At 36.0% G+C, this 17,319-nt stretch overlaps 1 protein-coding gene across 12 annotated transcripts in view; it reads left to right on the plus strand.

Moving 5' to 3' along the window:
• PKHD1L1 (PKHD1 like 1) overlaps positions 1–17,319 on the plus strand; it is a 131,711-nt gene that overhangs the window by 42,631 nt on the left and 71,761 nt on the right. For 11 of the 12 annotated variants that reach the window (XM_036338079.1, XM_036338080.1, XM_036338087.1 and 8 more), the window contains 12 exons: positions 1,652–1,799; positions 3,927–4,081; positions 5,850–5,972; positions 6,704–6,809; positions 9,021–9,131; positions 10,196–10,360; positions 11,330–11,451; positions 13,022–13,154; positions 13,725–13,920; positions 14,279–14,421; positions 14,826–14,930; positions 15,615–15,803. In XM_036338079.1, the coding sequence (XP_036193972.1) occupies positions 1,652–1,799; positions 3,927–4,081; positions 5,850–5,972; positions 6,704–6,809; positions 9,021–9,131; positions 10,196–10,360; positions 11,330–11,451; positions 13,022–13,154; positions 13,725–13,920; positions 14,279–14,421; positions 14,826–14,930; positions 15,615–15,803 (1,696 nt within the window). The remainder of the gene's footprint in view (positions 1–1,651; positions 1,800–3,926; positions 4,082–5,849; positions 5,973–6,703; positions 6,810–9,020; positions 9,132–10,195; positions 10,361–11,329; positions 11,452–13,021; positions 13,155–13,724; positions 13,921–14,278; positions 14,422–14,825; positions 14,931–15,614; positions 15,804–17,319) is intronic. The other variant, XM_036338081.1, reaches the window with a different exon arrangement.

A 17,319-nucleotide genomic window follows, 5' to 3' on the forward strand; every position in this document is an offset into this window, starting at 1 on the left:
TGCGAGTATATTTCTGGATTCTCTGTTATATTCCTTTGTTCCATGTGATCTTTCCACCAATACCAACATCAGCCTCTTGAAAACTGTAGCTAGATGTGTCTTAACATTGGGTATAGTGACTCCTCTCACTTTATTCTTTTAGTAAAAACTTGTTTTAAGCTATCCAAGGTCCTGTGTCTTTTCATATAAAATTTGGAATAAGCTTGTTTATGTCTACAAAAATCTTGCTGGTATTTTGCTAAGAATCGCACTAAACCTATATTGTTTTGGAGAGAATTAACACCTTTATTATGTTGAGTCTTGCAATTCATGAAGACAGTGTGTCTCTCCATTTTTTTAGGTCTTTCTTGTTTTCTTTTATCAGCATATCTAGGTCTTCTTTGATTACTTTCATCATCATTTTGCAATTTTCAGGTCAGACCCAGTACATGTTTTATTAGATTTACACGTATTCCGTTTTCTTTGAAGCATTAGTAAATGGCCTTGGGTTGTTAATTTTGATCTCCACGCGCTTGTTATTTGTATAGAGATATGTGATTGGTTTTTGTGTGTTGATTCTATATCCTGAAACTTTGCTGAACTCCATGAATTTTACAAAGTAAATGCTCTCATGTAATCACTACTCTGATCAAGATAAAGAAGTCATTAGCTCCCAAGACACTCCCTTGTGCCTTCTTCTTGTCATTGGATCACTTACTTTTCACCCCTAGATAACCCTGTTTTGACTTTTGTCACCATTAATTAGTTTTGCTTATTTTTATCATATCAATGAGTAATACAGTATGTACTACTCTTTTGCACCTACTTCTTTTATTTGATACAGTAAGATTCATGTGTTGCATGTAGCTCAATTTCATTCTTCTTTATTGCTTTACTGTATTCCATGGTGTGAATATACCACAATTTATTTATCCTATTGATGGACTTCTGCATTATTTCTAGTCTGGAGCTATTGTAAATAAACTTGCTAGGAACATTCTTGCACAGGTCTTGTGACACTTATATTTAATCATCTCTGTGGGCATTGGGGCTAATAGTTTTAAATTCCACAAGAGTAACAGATCACTGTGAGGGATCAGAAGCAAGAGGATATCATTTTCATGATTGGAGTTACAATTTATGAATTTTTATAGCATGTGTTACTTTTGTTAATTGGTCGGCACTCAACACTACTCAGATATTTCCCAAGTCTGAATCATTCACTGTACTGTTCATTCACTTTCTCATATTTTTAGTTAAGTTTTCAAGTCGCCGTATGCATTTATCCAAAAAGGTTTTTAGGCTTTCGATAGCCAAGGCCACACTCATGTTTCTTTGCCTCCCCACAGTGATTAGCACTGTATCTTGAATAGAATCCCTGCTCAATAAATATTTGTTCCTTGAGTGATGGAGGGTACACTCTGAATTAATGAGGAATTACTGTGGTTCCAGCTGATGGCTGCGCAGATGACTGAGTTGACTTAGGCCTCATTATTGCAGCTCTTTAGGTATGGTCTGTGTTGATTTATGTGACTCTCCTTAATGTCCTGAAGAATCCTGAATACGTGAGACTCATTTATGTCGTGTCACGGTATTGCACCATGGTGAAATAGAAATCATCTTTGCCATTGTTGTGTTTAATCATCTTATCAATATTTATTTTGGAAATTAGGTAATCACCAACGAGACAGAGAATGAGTCTGTTTGCAGAGGAAACAATTGGCCAGGGGAGTCAAGGATCCGTATTCAAAGAATTCAAGCAGCGTCTGCACCTCTCAGTGGCAGCTTTGACATTCAAGCTTATGGACATATTCTCAAAGGTATATAAAAAAGTCCAGGACAGTGGTCTATGTGTCAGTTAGACAGTGCTGCTCTTTGCAAACATAGTGCACATCTTAGTGTACTTCTTTCTAATGTCATTTCTCTATGTAATTTACATAATTTACTAAGGTAAAGGTAAATGATCCAGAATGAATTACATTTTCACATTTTTTTAAAATTTGCACGCATGAGGTTTAGTCTTCATGTTGTAAAGTTTCATAGGTTTGACAAATCCACCATTACAGAACCATACAGAATAGTTTTACCACCCTAAAAGTCCTCTGTGCTTTACCTATTAATTTTTCCCCACTTCCCTTGAAATTTTGACAAACACTGATCTTTTTACTGCCTGTGGTTTTGCCTTTTCCAGATTGTAATTTAATTTTTTTTCATTTAGCAATATTCTTTTTTTTATGGTTTGATGGCTCATTTCCTTTTATCTCTGAATAATATCCACTGTGTGGATGTACCAGCTTATCCATTCACCTGTTGAAGGATGTATTGATTGCTTTCAGTTCAGGGCAGTTATGAGTAAAAACTTCCATAAAAATTCATGTGAAGGTTTTCGGTTGGACATATTTCCAGCACAATTGGTTAAATACCTAGGAATGTGATTGCTGGATCATATGGTAAGATTATGTTTATAAGGAACTGCCGAATTGTCTTCCAAAGTCACTATACCGTTTGGCATTTACACCAGCAATGAATGAGTATTGCTGTTACATGTGGACCTACATGTAACAGAAATCCTGTTATATTTGGTACTGTCAGTTATTTTATTTTATTTATTTTAGCCATTCTAATAGGTGTGTAGTGGTATCTTATTACTGTTAATTTGCAATTCTTTAAGGACATGATATTAAGTATCTTTTCATATGTTTATTTTTTATCTAATATATCGTTAGGTAGGGTGTCTGCACATACTTTGTCTACTTTAAAATTGGGTTGTTTGTGCCAGAAGCCAGTCCATCCTTGCTGCTTGACACAATCGCTGCAGGGAAGAAACATCTGCACAGCATATGTTTCAAGGGACCTGGGGTAAATGGCATACTGTTCTTAATATGTTTGCTCCCCTTCTTAGCGCTATGTGTTTTAACCAAGGTCACCTCTCTGGAAAGGTTGTTTCCCCAGGTGGGGATTTTTCCCTGGAGTTAGGGATTAACAGGACTAAGGAAGGGAATCAGTAAAACCCCTTAATAAATGCAGGCGGGTAGTTAATCACTTTAACTACAAACAATAACGCTTAAGCTTGGAATGGAGATAACAAACGCCTAACCTTTGGAATAGAATGGATAAGATTAAAATCAAATGGTATAAATACAGATGTAACAGGAGAATAAAAAGAGAAGCTGGCTATGCTGATCAACTGAACGCTGCCTCATTTCATTCCTTTTTCACCAACTCCATCCACACCTTTGGGAACCCCTAGACCTGCTGGGGCTGGACCCCAACATGTTTGTTTTCTTATTTTTGAGTTTTTAAGAGCTCTTTGTATATTTTTGTTATGGGTCTTTATTATATATGTGTTTTGCAAATATTTTCTCCCCATGAAACAAACCACAGATGGGGAGAAAACATTCTCATATTGTATTCATTGCTTCACCAGATATACCAGGTCATATCATATTCTTAAAAGTTTGTTTCTCCTTTGCCCTGGCTGAGTGGCTTCATTGGTTGGAGCATCATCCCATACACCAAAAGGTTTTGGGTTCCATTCCCAGTCAGGACACAAACCTGACCGGGTCGCAGGTTGGATCCCTCATTGGGACTCTTATGGGAGGCAACTGACCAATGTTTCTCTTTCTCTCTCTTTCTCGCCCCCTCTCTCTAAAAATCAATTTTTTAAAAAAAACATATCCCCAGTGATGATTTTTTTTTTAAAGTTTATTTCTCTTTTATATCCATGGCTTATATGTTGCCTATAAAATACATTGATATTAAAAAGAAAAGTATTTAGACCAAGCCTATAATGAGATACATTACTCATGTAATTTTTGTTTCCAAGAAATATGTAAATTCTTGACATCAGTAGGATGCAAATTCACTTTTACTATATTGGAGGAGGACATTTCATGCGTTCTCAGGATGGGCTAGGGTCGTGACTCTGACTCCCTCTGTGCGTGCAGGCCTCCCCGCGGCGGTGTCGGCCGCAGATCTGCAGTTTGCTCTCCAGAGCCTGGAAGGAGTGGGGCGAGTCTCCGTTACACGCGAGGGAACCTGTGCTGGGTACTCATGGAACATCAAGTGGAGAAGCGCATGTGGGAAGCAGGCGCTGCTACAGGTGCCCTTGTGGGCTTGGTTTCTGTTTTCTTCTGTGTGATGCATGCTCACTGGCTCCCTGCCACAGTCTGAAACAACTGCCGACTGTGTTTATGTTTTGAAAATGCTAACTATCGACTAAACATGAACGAAAGGAAGTTGAGGAGAAGGTTGTTCAAAATTAAGGTGACCAGATATTATCTGCCACGGAGAATAGCTGTCCATACGTTATTCCCTATCCCTTCTGGGAAAAGGCCAGGAATGTGTGGGAGGAGCCGAGGCAAGGCCAGTCTCAGAACTAAGTCTGTACGTTAGGAGGGTGGGGCGAGGATAACCAGCCTCACTGTCCGTGGTTCTGCCACGATGCTTGAGAGTGGTGTTCGGGGGCCTTGGGCACTTTTGCGGCTTTAAAGATGACTTTTCATCTTCATGAGGTAGTCACAGCTTACACTCTCATCTGCTTACCTGTGAGCAGAGTGTGGAAGGGGGAAGGGGAGGGAAGTCAGGCCTAGCAGGTGAAGGAAAGAAGTCTAGAAGAGACTCTGGACTCAGATTGTCAAACATTAACAAGATGATGCTGTCTATGAGGATGAGAATGTGAGGAAACAGTCTCCCTCATGCTCCATTGGTAAGAAAGGAAATTAGCACAACTTTTTTGGAGGATATTTAGTAGTTATCAGACTTATCGATATCTTATGATTCAGCACCCTTTGCTCTATAATTCTAGTCTACTGAAATAAGGATGCAGATATTAAATGTATAGGCACAAAGCTGGTTGCTGCAGCATTATTTATAATAATGAAAACCTAGAAACCTAAATCCCAGTTAAGAGAAAAATGGTTGTTAAAGTGAAACGCCCTCAGTACTATGCAGCCATATATAGACCCACATGTGTCCATGACATAAGGTGGAAAAAATAGAGCTCTGCTTATGAAACCATTTGGAAAAAAAGAAAAAGAGGAGATTGAGAGGAAAAGGAAACAAACAAAAAGGTATATAAATACAGAGTACAGTGTACCGTACGTAGGCTGTCTGGATGTCATAAAGATGTGGAGGGTATTTAGAAAACACACACATGGCCTGGAAGTAGAATTAGAAAATTCTGCAACTGAGACAGCCCTAGTGACTGGGTGTCTCTGCTGATGTGCGTGCATCTACTGCCTTCTCTCTTTCCTGCCCAGTCTCCTCTGCCTAGTCATCATTTTGGCTCACACATGACCTTTTCAACTTCATAAGCTCTCAGCGTGGAGACGCTGATCTGATTGCTAGCCCGTGTACACTTCCCAAGGCTACCATATTGGTAGAGGGTTTTGCAAGTTGTACATTTTGATTTGGTTTTACATGTATCATTGGCAGAACATAAAATTCCATGAGTGGATAACAAACCAGGATAGTCAGAGATGAAAAATGTTAGAAGTGGAAAAGCTGGCCCTCGGGTGGGAAGAGGACTAAATTTTTAATTATTAAAACACCACCTGTCAAAGTGGCATAGAACATTTTGAGAAAATAAAATTTAGTAAACTATTTTCCTTTGACATATTTTATTCTAAAATTCAAGCTAACATTAGTCAGTTCATTCAAGTTATAATTGATATAATATTTGATAGTGCAATTTTTTTTCCTTGGGTAGATTATGCTCCTTTTCCAAGAAATGTGACTGAAATGGTTTTGAATGTGTTTTTTTTTTTTATCCCTTATCTTTTATTCACTTTCAACCATGTTAAAATTTAAAAAGAAAAATTAATGTTTTCATTAGAGCTTTCTAGTAAAATAATTTTGTCTAAAAATAGGTTAATGATTCCAACATTATTGGAGAAATGGCTAATATGACAGTTACAAAGGTAAAGGAAGGTGGCTTATTCAGACAACACATACTTGGAGACCTACTTCGTACACCCAGCCAACAGCCACAGGTATTTTTGAAATTTTCCTCATGGCGTTCAGTACATTTATAATTTTAAATGTATAGCTAGTTTGTAATACAGTAAAGGCCTGGTAAACAGGAGAGATAACATCTTTATTTTCATGTGAATATTAGTGTTAACAGTTGGTCAACATAATAATATTATTTTATGACCTTTCGGAAAGTTATCTTCCTTTTAATAAAAGAATGGATTTCTAAGCTCTAGTACTGCCTGTTAGAATTTGAAAATATATGCTTTCATTTAATCTTTGCAGAAACTTTGTGTAGTGATCTTTAATGTTACCACTTTAATGATGAGAAAATTAGAATATAAGGAGTTTAGGTGACTTTTCCTAGAGTAATCTTTATTTTCCTTCATGGCACTTAAAACCAGAGCATAATATGCATTTAGTTTTTATAATTATTTTTATGGTCCTGTGCAACTATCTTTCTCACCTCGAGGGGGTTATAAATTTGGCACAGCAAGGATGTTATAGGTTTTGTTCAATGTTGTATTTCCATATTCTAACATTTACAACTGCAACTGATACAGAGTAGTTATATTTGCTAAATAAATGAAGGAAGGAATGAAGTGTCAAAGCAGAAAAAGTCCAAGTAGAATAAACTAATTTTTATAAGGAAACAAGGAAACAAAGTTTCATCGTGCATTCTAAATTCTGTGCATATTCTTCTGCAACCTCTTTACCTCTATTCTCTATCTCTGTGTTTATGTATTTGAAGGTTGAAGTCTATGTTAATGGAATTCCTGCTAAATGTTCAGGTGACTGTGGGTTTACATGGGATCCCATGACTACTCCCATAATCCGGACCATAAGCCCTTCCAAAGGTAACCTCTTGTTTTTTCACTGAGAGTATGGGGTGGAAGACAACTAGAAAAAAGTAATTATGGCCCTAGCTGGTTTGGCTTAGTGGATAGAGTGTTGGCCTGCAGACTGAAAGGTCCCAGGTTTGATTCCAGTCAGGGGCATATGCCAGGGTTGCAGGCTCAATCCCCATTGGGGGACGTGAAGGAAGCAGCTGATTGATGATTCTCTCTCATCATTGATGTTTCTATCTCTCCCTTCCTCTCTAAAATCAATAAAAAAAATATTTTTAAAAATATAAATTCTGATAATGATTTTTTTATATTCCAGTGTCACAAACTAAGGCAAACAAACAGTTCTACATAATAGTAAAAAAAGAAAGTTATCAGATTGGAAAGCTATGGACAGATCATTGATGACTTATTTTTGAAAAACAAAAACCTTTAAAGTTGGACTCACTAGTTTTCTCCTTGTTCAGTTTCACGCCATTAGAATCGGTCTTTAAAATTTCATCTGATATTGAGGCATTTTTCTTAAACTCTACTACGTAGGGTATTGATTGACATCTTTTATCATATGAGACTACTAGGAGATTTAGCATTTAAAGGCTACTAATGAGACAGCTGCTGTTCAGTGAAAGAAATAATTGGTCCTAGATTTGAGAATAGAAGTTAGAGAAATTATTGCCAAGAACTCAGTCTTGGGGGACACATGTCTTCATAGTATATGATTGCTTTTTAAAACGTGACTGTGCTTTGTGTCTGAGCTCCCAAGGATTAAAATAAGCATCAGGGCTAAAGATTCTAAGGAGTGGCTTTTTTCAGTCAGAAAGATAGCTCAGCTACTGTAATCACATATTAAATCTTGGTGGTTAGTAGAAAAATTTACCCTGATAAATTAGCCAGCTCTTCCCTATTAAAACAAAGAAGAGGGGAAGGGGCAACATAAATCGTAAGAGGATGGCAATATAATTTTGCAAGAATTGCTAAGGTTTTAAGAACAAAGAAATTGTAGCTAAAGATAACTGCCCTAAGATGTTTGCAAGTGTAGATGTCTGTAATCATGTTTAACCCTTGTCTTTCAGTCTAGGGTCAATACTGCCAATTTCTCCCATAACAAATAGCACTTGGGGCCATACCATTGCCCCCATTATTAATCTAATCCTCCTCAATACTCCTCTTGACAATCCTAAAGTGATTGAAGTATAATCATATATCAGAAAATAAAATTTCAAATTTAAAAAGTAGTATATCTTTGTGATGAAAGAATATATTTCGAATCAAACCTGGGACCTTTCAGTCCGCAGGCCAATGCTCTAGCCATTGAGCCAAACCGGTCAGGGCTATTCTTCGGACTTTTTAAAGAGTAATGATATTAACTTTGGGTTCATTCATGTTACATGGGCTCAAAACTTTTAAGAATAAGGATTTGATGAACTTTAATTTGGTTATAGTTCTTTGGTATTTTATTTTATTTTTTTTGCATCTATCTTTGTATTTTGTAATGAACTTCCAATGTTATCTGTACTTTCTGAAAAAATTAATTCTTACTCAAAAGAAGTCATTTGATTTTTCCCCCCTGAAATTTTAGTCTTGTTTTTTATTTATTTTTAGCTATTTAAATCCATGTGAGAACTTTGTTGTGTGTGATATTATGTAAGTAGGGTGACTGTATAATTTATTGATCAAATCTGGATACTTTTAAGAGTTGAATGGGAAACTATTAAGTAGAAGATGCTGGGAAAGCAAGTGTAAACCGGGAATCTCTGAGGCACTTGATTGAGGATGTATCTCACCCTAGAAAGAGGAATCTTACTGTATTTTAAATGGGAAGTGTCCATAAGACTTATTTCACTGTTTATCCTTTGCTCCTGAATTTGTGATGGCAGCTCTGAAATTGTCTAAGTCACCATATAGAGATGTTTGTTTAATTTCTTTATTGTAAGCATCATTTTCCTTTCCTTACTTTATTTCATACTTTCAGTAAGATAATTCTTCCCACTAATCTCTATTAATACACAGATTCAAAATAAAAAGCAATGTAGAGTAATTCACTGGAAAAAAATACCATTGCTGAATAAATGCGTCACCCCCCACACCCTTGCTGGTTTATAGGCTAATAGTTTATATCTTTTAAAAGATAAGAATTATTTTTCTCTGAGAAATATCTGATTTCATAACTATAGGTTCTATGTCTTATCATGTTAACATTGCTATTTAAACATCATTTTTCAGGGTCCTCTGAAGAAGGAACAATTCTAACCATATCAGGTTCTGGATTCTCTCCCAGTTCCACTGTTTCTGTCTCAGTTGGACCAATAGGTTGCTCCCTTCTTTCTATGAATGGTAGGTTCTTTTAAAAATTATTCTTACTGAGTGTAATTGTCCTCCTCTCAGAGAAAGTGGGATCAAAGACCACTATTATCCTATAGGAGAACCTGTGGGGTCATGAAATTGGCAAACTGCTCTGGGAAAATGTTTTATGTTTTTAATCTTTGGTTGTGACCACAAACTAATCCTTTCACTGTTGTACCATGTCTTTATCCCATGATAGTTGATTTTTCTCCTTTTTTCTTCATAAAGTGATTACATAAAATCTTTTCTTCTTTGGTGGGTGTCTGGGACACAGAAATATGTGAATTGCTGCTCTGGTATTCCACAGTCCCTCTGCCTATGCTTTGACAATGCCCCATTATTCATGAGGAAGAGGACGTGGCCATCTTCCCTGACTTTTAGTCCAACAGAAACTCTATCATTAACAGAATTCAAAGATTATTTACCTTTTCTGCTCATGAAAAAATGAGGGTCATAAGTATTTATTTCCCTAATCCTAGGTGTATTCTTAATTCTAGCAAGCTGGAACTATGTAAGCAAATCCATCTTTCATATAATTCAAGTTGTTTTTCAGTTAGGTTTGTATGCACGCTTGAGATCTACCAGTCAGTTCTGCACCTCTATTACAAGTAAACACATACTGTTCTAAATGAAGTGGAGAAGGTGTTTTCATTTCGATTCAATCACCTTCCCTGTGAAAAACCATTTTACTCAATTTGGGACAGACACAAACAATATATTGAACCAATTTTTAAAAGAAATTATTGATATGAATGGTCTTACAGATTAAAATTTTAAATTATTATATCCCCCTTTTTTTGCCACAATAGCAGTCAGGAGCAAATTGTTTACTTTGGTTTCATCATTCTTTTTTCTAAATCTTTTCCAGGAGTTCTGATTTCAGGTAGTTCGTAAAGGTTTTTTTCTCTCTCATTAATAGTTGAGTAGTTTTCCTTAGGTATATTTCTTGGGTGTATAATAATGAAGGCAAATGTTTATATTTGCAAATATAACATTTCAATAATTTGACCTCATAAAAACATTGACTTTATCCTTTTCTTCTTTCTTATCCCAAGAAAATGAGATCAAGTGCCAGATCCTGAATGGAAGTGCTGGGCACTTCCCAGTTGCTGTGACCATAGCTGACGTTGGACTAGCACGGCACGTAGAGGACGAGGAATTCCACTTCATGTATCAGAGTCAGATCGCACACATCCGGCCTGTTTCTGGAAGCTTAGCAGGTAATGGCTAATTGTTCTAAACAAAGAACGTTGCATCCATTTCCATCATTTCATTGCACTATTTCCAGAACAGGGTAAAGGGAGAGGAACCCAAACCTCCCTCATATAGAACAAAGAGACTCCCCCATAGGAGTCAGAGTGATTAAATGGCTGACTAGTTCTTTTGTTTCTTACGAAGCACAAGTCAGGGTGACTGCTTATACTTACATCTTAGGTTATTGAATTAATATCATCAATTATCACATGTTTCTAGAACAAGCTCATCAGTTATGTCAAGACAAGATTTATTAGTTATTATTTTGCTTACCAGCTGCTCCATTTGTAACCACAGTCTCCATGGAACTACTTGACCCAGAAAAGGTTCCGGGAACAAATTGGGGAAAGGGAGGCTGACGCAGAAGATGAGAAGAAAATAACACATTTTGTCTGTTGTCTCATTTCCATTGAATTTTGTGTTTGTTTGTTTTACAATGGTTAGTTTTGGATTTTGTGCTGATCTTGAACTTCTGGCATGTTCTGTGTTTTTAGTTTATTTTGTTGGAATGTTTTCTCAGTTTAACTTTTACTTAGAGGTGTTAACATTTGGGATTTGGTAAGAGTCTGAATTCACTCTCATGTCCCACCACGGAATGGTTGAGCAAATAGAAACAGCATAATTTCTCTTTCGTATGAAGGAGGCACTCGGGGAAAAATAATAATTGCTGCTGGTAATGTCCCAAAAGCAATGTTGGTTGCAAATTTGTTATTTCATTAAATAGCTTAGCCCAGCTCCTTTACAGCCTCTGGCTTCAGAGCGCAGGCTCAGGTATGTGGTGTGGTTGTATACATCTCGAGTTTGGTCCCTGATCTGTTTGCCAACCCATCCCCCGGATGATTAGACAATTCCTGAATGATGGGTTAGATTATTGCCAAAGTTTCTTGTTGTTATAGTTACTCTGTTGTTGTTGGGTTGTTTTCTTCTTTATGTAGGTGGTAATCTTCTGACTCTATCTGGAACTGGCTTTAATGAAAATTCAAAGGTATTAGTTGGAAACGAAACCTGCAATGTGATTGATGGGGATTTGAGTAAGATAACCTGCAGAACCCCAAAAGTAAGGCATCTGATTTTAGTCATTTACCTGAAATCTTAGGAATTAAGAAACATCTCAGTAAAGGGTTAAACAAATTACATATTTTCCTAGGAAGTGCAGAGTTTTGGTTATGCTTTTTAACAATTATTTCTTCAACATCTTTTTGCCAATATCCAAATACAAAATATTATTCCATATTCTAGATACTTAAATTCACATCATTAAGGATGACAGGCACATAAACCAATATTAACAGTGTATTCCATTTGAAATAATAGGATTAAATGCAAATTAAAGATAAAATATGTGGGAAGAGAGTGTTAGAAAGAGTTCCATAAAAAAGCTGATGTCCTTTCATAGCTTAAAGATGAATGGGAGTTGACCATGTAAACAAAGGATGAAAAAGATTTATTACTAATAAAATAGTCTAAAAACTTCAGGGAAGCAAATTTAGATTTTTTAAATAGTATATTTTTATTGTTTTCACAGAGGGAGGGAGAAGGAGAGAGAGAGAGGTAGAAACATCAATGATGAGAGAGAACCCTTGATTGGCTGCCTCCTGCATGCCCTCCACTGGGGATCGAGCCTGCAACCTGGGCACATGTCCTTGACTAGAACCGAACTCAGGACCCTTCAATCTGCAAGCTGATGCTCTATCCATTGAGCCAAACCAGCTAGGGCTAGATATTTTTTCGTTTTTATAAAGAAGCATACATTTTAAATGTGTTAATTTTCAGTTTATTGATTTAAAAAACACACTGCAGTTCCCCATGGAATATTCTATTTTAGAATCAATCATTCTTCTTTATTTTTTTTTAAAAAAGGTGTTTAAATTAAAACAAAGACTCCAGTTTGCTTGTTAAGTGCAAAAGGATGATGAATCCAGCCACTCACATTTAAAAAATACAGCAGACTAAGATGGGTGTCATGCAGTTGAAATCTGTAGAAAAGGAAATTTGAGTATGCATAGAAGAATAATTGAGATGAGAATCTGGAGGATAGGTAGATTAAAGCTTACTTTGTTTAAATTATGTTATGATATTAAACAATCAGTGTGCATTAAGTAAATACTAGATATAAAAATTTTTCATAATTGGTAATTGTGCATGTGCAATATCAGGGAAAGCACCAAATATCTTTTTAGTGGTCCAAATGTTAGTCTTGGATTCTGGAGCTAGGTTAGCTAACAATATAATAATGTGATTTGTCAGTGAAGGTGAATAAAAAGTATATTTGAGTCTATTTTAAGAGCAAAATGTCACAACTTTTTATATCTTGTTTTGTTAGAGAATCACTTGTCTAGAGCATTTCGATTGTATTGCCAAATCCTCAGGAATTCAATAATTTCGATGCAGTTAAATTGATCAAAACTACTATAACATATGCCTTTCTCTAAAGAATTTAAACATGTAACCTATATTTAAAAACAGAACTTTATAAATATCTGAAAACTGACTTTTATTCATGACTTTGAAAGAAAACATCTTTGGAAGTATATTTTGAATAATTCTGATTGCTTTTAGGCATTGGATAGCTGTATCTCAACATTTAACATTTTCTAATGGTTTTATTTTTTTTCCTCTTATTTCAGAGAATTGAGGGTACAGTTGATATTTCAGTTATTACCAATGGATTTCAAGCCACAAAAAAGGATGCTTATAGTTATAATTGTTTACAGACTCCAGTTATAACTGATTTTAGTCCCAGAGTACGGACAATACTAGGTAACACATCTATAATAATAGAAGTGTAATATGCTAATTAGACCGGATGTCCTTCCGGACAACCTTCTGGAAGAAGCCGCAGTGGCAGGGGCTGAGGTCACCACTGCCGCCACGGCGGGGGGCCAAGCCCCTTGCATGACTTTGTTGCATCAGGCCTCTAGTTCTTCAATAAGATCAGTTATTTGACATATATAAACCATTTCTAGAGAGACTTTTGAAACAGTCTCTCTTCAAAGCTCTGTGTCTTAAAGCAAAACAGACATGAGGTGTTTTTTTTAAAAAAACACCCATAGACTAGTCTTTTTATTATTTCACTTTGAACATGCACAATAGGAGAAAAATACTGTTTTTTTAAAAGTGCTTTGCCATTTTTTCCCCCTGTGAAACAATTGAATGTGGATTTTATCTCCATATGACAGCTCTCGGCTCTTTTCATTTCTCTTTTGCCTCCGAAAGTGTTGGGATTTCCCAAATCCAGTGAAAGAGATGAGTTGGTTTACTTCATATGCAAACTGCATACTGCATAATCAGTTGAACCTTTTTGTAAAACCTTTTTATTTTAAATAATAGGAGAAAGAAATTTAACAATTAAGGGTTATAACTTTGGAACTGACCCTACACAAAGCGTGGAGGTGTATGTGGGAGGAAAACCCTGCCAGATTCTTCACTGGAACGTCACCGAAATCAGATGCCTTTTGCCCACGCTGTCTCCTGGGAAACATGATATCCACGTAGAAGTCAGAAACTGGGGGTTTGCTTCCACAAGGTATGGCAATGAACATAAACTTGATGGCATGGCGTTGTGGAACAGATGGGGCTAATAGTGCCAGGATAGGAAAAGAAGCAGACATTAACCTTATAATACTTAGATGCTTTTTTTTTTTTTTTTTTTTTTTTTAACCTTTCTACACCTCCTGTTTCAAATTAAGGGTATAACTTTTGGAACTGAACTCACATGAAGGCTGGAGGGAGAAACTATTATCTACATGCTATCTAACCAAATTGAGGTTCATGATAATTATCAGATTACGTTCTCTTCTTAAATGAATCCTGTGCTAGGAAAAGTTTAACAGCATGACCCCATGGGACGCCCATTGAAACATCTATTGATTTTTCTTTTGCAGAGACAAGTTAAATGCTTCTATACAGTATATTTTGGAAGTGAACAATATGTTTCCACAGAGAGGTTCCTTATATGGGGGAACTGAAATCACTATAATGGGCTTGGGGTTTAGCACAATACCCACTGAGAACTCCGTGCTCTTAGGTAAGAGTTTCATCCTCACGGCAGGGTTGTTTCATGTTTTCCCAGCTTAAAGGATGTGCTATAGGTGCTGAGTTATTACACTAATATGCTCAATCCTGGAAGCTTTATCTTCCTATTAGTGTATTAAAGGTTAAGTGTATTTGGTGAAGGTGGTAAAGGGAAACTGAATAACCGTTTTTGATTTCAATAAATAATGGTTGTGTATTTAATGTATATGAAATAATTATTTTTATGTTCTAAAAATAATTAAGACTCAAACATGATTACTATCAGAAAACTGTACCAAAAGCCTACTATATAATATGGAGTTTTTGTAGGGCCTTGACTTTTTAGTAATTATACTTTATTTCTATAGTTCAAAAAATATTTGAGAACATTTTTTACCCCATCTTTATTCTTTCTAGGGTCCTTCCCTTGCAGTGTGACATCATCAACATCGGATGTCATAAAATGTACTCTTCCTTCAACAGGGAATGTATTCAGGATTACCAACAATGGGGAAGATTCAGGTATCAGCCAACATTTATATATTGTATATAATAGGGGTACTTACCTTAAAATTAAATTGGTTTTTATTTATTTTATACTTTAAAGTTTTCAGAGAGTGACTATTGTATTTCTTTCTATAATTTGTCAGTGGTATCCCCATTGACATACAGGGCTACATGGTGAATTAGTGGTAGACTTGAGTCCAAAAGGCCAGATTTTAGTTTCCAAGTTCAGTAATTGCTGTTGGGTTTTACTGCAGCACAGAACCTCCTGAATTACTCTAGTTTGTTTTCAGTCAGTGGATTTCTTAATGAACATTCAAATTGAAATTATATAGATTTTTGTATGCCTCTGTGCCGGAGAAAAATATGTTTAAAAAATTAATCATCTTTTAAAACTATTTCACAGGATATTTCTGAACAACTTGTTTATTGACTTTCTGATTGTTTTCAAGTTGTCTCTTGATCATCAGTTTTATTGTTGTGTTGGTTACTTTTTCCCTTAGCTTCTGTCTTTAATTTACATTATTTCTGTTTATTTCTGTTACATGTTTGAATTATGCACATATGAATTTTACCATGTTATGTAAAAAGATTTCACTAGTAGCTATATAAAAATGTAATATTTTCAAAGATAATTATAAGAATTTTTTATTCCTTTTCCTTTTTTTTCTTATAAAATGTGACCCATTTTTTTGCTCCCAGTACATGGGTTAGGTTATGCCTGGTCACCATCAGTCTTAAATGTATCTGTGGGAGACACTGTGACATGGCATTGGCAAGCACATCCATTTCTTACGGGAATAGGATATAGAGTTTTCTCTGTCTCCAGTCCTGGAAGTGTAACTTATGATGGCAAAGGATTTATGAATGGAAGAGAAAAATCCGCATCAGGTATGTTTTCACTTTGTTGAGTTTTGCATCATGCTTTTTTTTTTTTCTAGATATAATAAAAAGATTTTTTGTTTAGATTTAAAATACATGTATAAATAGTATATGCAAATATACGAAATGATTTAGTTGTCTTTTTTATTGCTGTAGCTAAAATTTACAAATTTATATGATATAAGTGAATGTAAGCAAGGTATTTTATATATTGGTGATGAGTTTCTGATGCCAAAAATAACTTTATTCATTCTGGAATAAACCAATGGAAAAATATATAGAAACAAGCAAAATAGAAGGGAAATTGGAATTTTTTTTTTCATTCTTTTTTTTTTAATATATTTTTTTATTGATTAAGATATTAAATATGTGTCCTTGTCCCCACGTTACCCTCTACCCCCCACCCCCCCCACCCCCGCTCATGCCCTCACCCCCCCGTTGTCCATGTCCATTGATTAGGCCTATATGCTTGCATATAAGTCCTTTGGTTGATCTTTCCCCCTTACCCCCACCCTCCCCTACCTTCCCTCCAAGTCCCGACAGTCCAATCAATGCCTCTCCGTCTCTGGATCAGTCCTTGTTCATCAGCTTATGTTGTTCATTATATTCCACAAATGAGTGAGATCCTGTGGTATTTATCCGCTCTCAAGTTCCATCCATGCTGTGGCAAATGGTAAGAGTTCCTTTTTCTTCTTCCTCTTCTTAAAGAATACCTTTCAGCATTTCATATAATGCTGGTTTGGTGGTGATGAACTCCTTTAGCTTTTTCTTATCCGTGAAGCTCTTTATCTGACCTTCTATTCTGAATGATAGCTTTGCTGGATAAAGTAATCTTGGTTGCAGGTTCTTGCTATTCATCACTTTGAATATTTCTTGCCAGTCTCTTCTGGCCTGCATGGTTTCTGTTGAGAAATCAGCTGACAGTCGTATGGGTACTCCCTTGTAGGTAACTGACTGTCTTTCTCTTGCTGCTTTTAAGATTCTCTCTTTATCTTTTGCTCTTGGCATTTTAATTATGATGTGTCTTGGTGTGGTCCTCCTTGGATTCCTTTTGTTTGGGGTTCTCTGCGCTTCCTGGACTTGTAAGTCCATTTCTTTCACCAGGTAGGGGAAGTTTTCTGTCATTATTTCTTCAAAAAGGTTTTCAATATCTTGCCCTCTCTCTCCTTCTGGTACCCCTATAATTCTGATGTTGGTACGCTTGAAGTTGTCCCAGAGGTTCCTTACACTATCTTCATATTTTTGGAATCTCTTTTCTTTTTTCTTTTTCGGTTGGGTATTTTTTGTTTCTTTGTATTTCAAATCTTTGACTTGATTCTTGGGATCCTCTTTTCTGCTGCTGGATCTCTGTAAATTATTCTTTATTTCAGTCAGTGTATGCTTAATTTCTAGTTGGTCCTTTTTCATGTCCTCCATGGTCTCCCTATACTTATTGAGGGATTCATTAAATTTATCGGCGGTTTCCATAAAATTCTTGAAAAACCTTATAACCGTGGCCTTAAACTCTATATCCAATCGTTTGCTT

The sequence above is a fragment of the Myotis myotis genome, unplaced genomic scaffold, assembly GCF_014108235.1.
Source record: "Myotis myotis isolate mMyoMyo1 unplaced genomic scaffold, mMyoMyo1.p scaffold_m19_p_16, whole genome shotgun sequence".
Taxonomy (NCBI): Eukaryota; Metazoa; Chordata; class Mammalia; order Chiroptera; family Vespertilionidae; genus Myotis; species Myotis myotis.